This window comes from Gossypium arboreum, chromosome 5, assembly GCF_025698485.1.
Source record: "Gossypium arboreum isolate Shixiya-1 chromosome 5, ASM2569848v2, whole genome shotgun sequence".
NCBI lineage: Eukaryota > Viridiplantae > Streptophyta > Magnoliopsida > Malvales > Malvaceae > Gossypium > Gossypium arboreum.
In genome coordinates, this window is record NC_069074.1 from 31,411,995 (window position 1) to 31,414,098 (window position 2,104).

General features: G+C 34.8%; 1 protein-coding gene across 1 annotated transcript; it reads right to left on the reverse strand.

The window, feature by feature from the left end:
* Positions 1–847: 847 nt before the first annotated feature.
* LOC108452704 (uncharacterized) lies at positions 848–1,702 on the reverse strand. The gene is made up of 2 exons (XM_017750503.2): positions 1,357–1,702; positions 848–1,259 (listed from the first exon to the last, which is right to left on the reverse strand). Exons 1-2 carry the CDS (start codon positions 1,633–1,635, stop codon positions 1,086–1,088), a joined length of 453 nt encoding a protein of 150 aa, XP_017605992.1. The 5' UTR covers positions 1,636–1,702; the 3' UTR covers positions 848–1,085.
* Positions 1,703–2,104: the final 402 nt, after the last annotated feature.

The window sequence follows — 2,104 nt, forward strand, 5'->3', positions numbered from 1 at the left end:
GGACTAAACATGGCGAAACCTTCATGTTTGGCGAACTCTTAAAAACTGCATAGGAGTTTTTTTCTTGTTATAAATACTCCTATTACATTGTTCAAATATAGTGTAAAAAAATATAGAACTTTAGCGGACAGTTTTAGTTGCTAAAATTCTAGTCTCTTTTCAGCAATTCTTTTTCTTTAATGTCGAAATTCCAACACTTTCGCATTTAGTCTTGTTCTTGATTTATTCTTACTGATTTGACATGATAGACCTTGATTAATAAAGTTTTATATTAAATCTTGTTTTTAGGGCTTTTTTTAACATATGCACTTATTGAAACAAGGCTCTAGCTCAATCGCGAGAGATGCTTTCCCAAGACAAACCGACCGTACTTAAAGAAGGTCAATCCACAACCGTCAAAGCCTTAACCTCAACCATGCTGTACTACGAGATTAGATATCTCACCGAAGAAGTTGTCCTGTTTTCTTTTGGGTTGCTATTAGCTCCATTGGCCATAGATTCTACAAGAAAGTTGTTGGCATTGATGATTTGATTTAAGCTATTGGTGAAGTTTGTATTGTCAAGGCGTCAGGTGGAATGTATAACAGATGCCTTGACCATTTCTGACTTTTACCAATCAAGCATGTTTACTTGGTGGTAGTTGCAGCTAATTGTTATGTATTGAGTTGCTGGGATGCTAGTTATATATGTTTTATTGTGCTGCTGGAGACATGGTTTGTTGAATTGTTGTTGGGAGTTTATTTGTTGTCAGATTTTCTATGTTATGGTTCCTGGTTTGTAGTTTAATAATACGATGGGTGGATGCGGAAGTTGGAGAAAACATAAACTATAAATTTGAGTCAAAAGATAAAATAGTAAAGGCCATTCTGTTTTATTTTTCCATAATATTATACAAATAGTCAACCATGCATATATACGTGGCACTGACATGATTGTGAAGGCCTACACACTTTCTAATAGTTGTACCGGCTATCAAATTTTTTTATTATAATTGTAGTGCAGGTAATGCAGCAGCAGGCAGCACATTATTATTTAATTTTGATAGCCTTAATTACCAGCATAGCTTGATGAAGAAGCAAAGGCAGTTAAGCCTCTAACCCGAATGATGCCTTCATTGTGGGTGAACGGCTCGCGGCATCAATTCCAATAGATGCAACGTACCCAAACTTTGTAACTTTATATTTTGGTTTTCCTCTTTTCTCAAGGTCGGTTTTGATTTGCCCCCAGTGAACAGGTTGCCTTTGGATATCAGTATAGACCTGCAGCATGCATGCAATTAATCATAGATTAAATGATTATGTATACCCATTCTAACTAGTTAATTAATGATAAGATTGAATCGAGTGCAATATATACCTTGCTGTTCTCATCTAGAGGGTTGCTCCAGGCAACAACCCACTTAGTTCCATCACGTCGCCTGTACACAAGACCAGCAACTGAACCATAACTATCAGCATCATCGGTCACTGATTCATGTGTAAACTCTCTCGCATCTCCATCTTCAATTATTTCAGGGAAATCCGCATAATGAGAGCCTTGCCAAACTTTCTTGTCAGTCAAGGTTAGAGCTTCGCTGGAAGAGTTCGAAAGCTTGCCGTTTGTGGTTTGTTGAGCATTTTTCTGAGAAGCGGCCATGGTAGCTATCTGTGTGCTATGGTTTGGTTGTGTTATGCTTCAAATATTGAAATACACACCTACTTATATACTAGTTTACCCCATGCATGCATTGTCCATAACAACAATGTTTATGCGCATGAAATTTGTAGACTGCATTCATATCAAATCATTTTTTTTTATTCCTATTCTTGATGTGTCTTTTCACATCTAACTAAAAATTTTATCAATTAAAGAAATATTTTTTAAGGTATTTGGATTTTTTGATAAATTACTATTTTCTAAAATAATATAATTTTTGTATAATAAATTAACAATATAAAGAGTAAATCACTTCTAATATGTAACACCTTCATACTCAACCCGATCGCTGGGTTAAGGTATCTAGATATCACATTTTTGTCGAAGCAATTACAAAAATTTCAAATTGATTTATGACAGAACTATTTATGAGTTAAAAGAGCTCATTAAAACTTGATATTCAATCAAA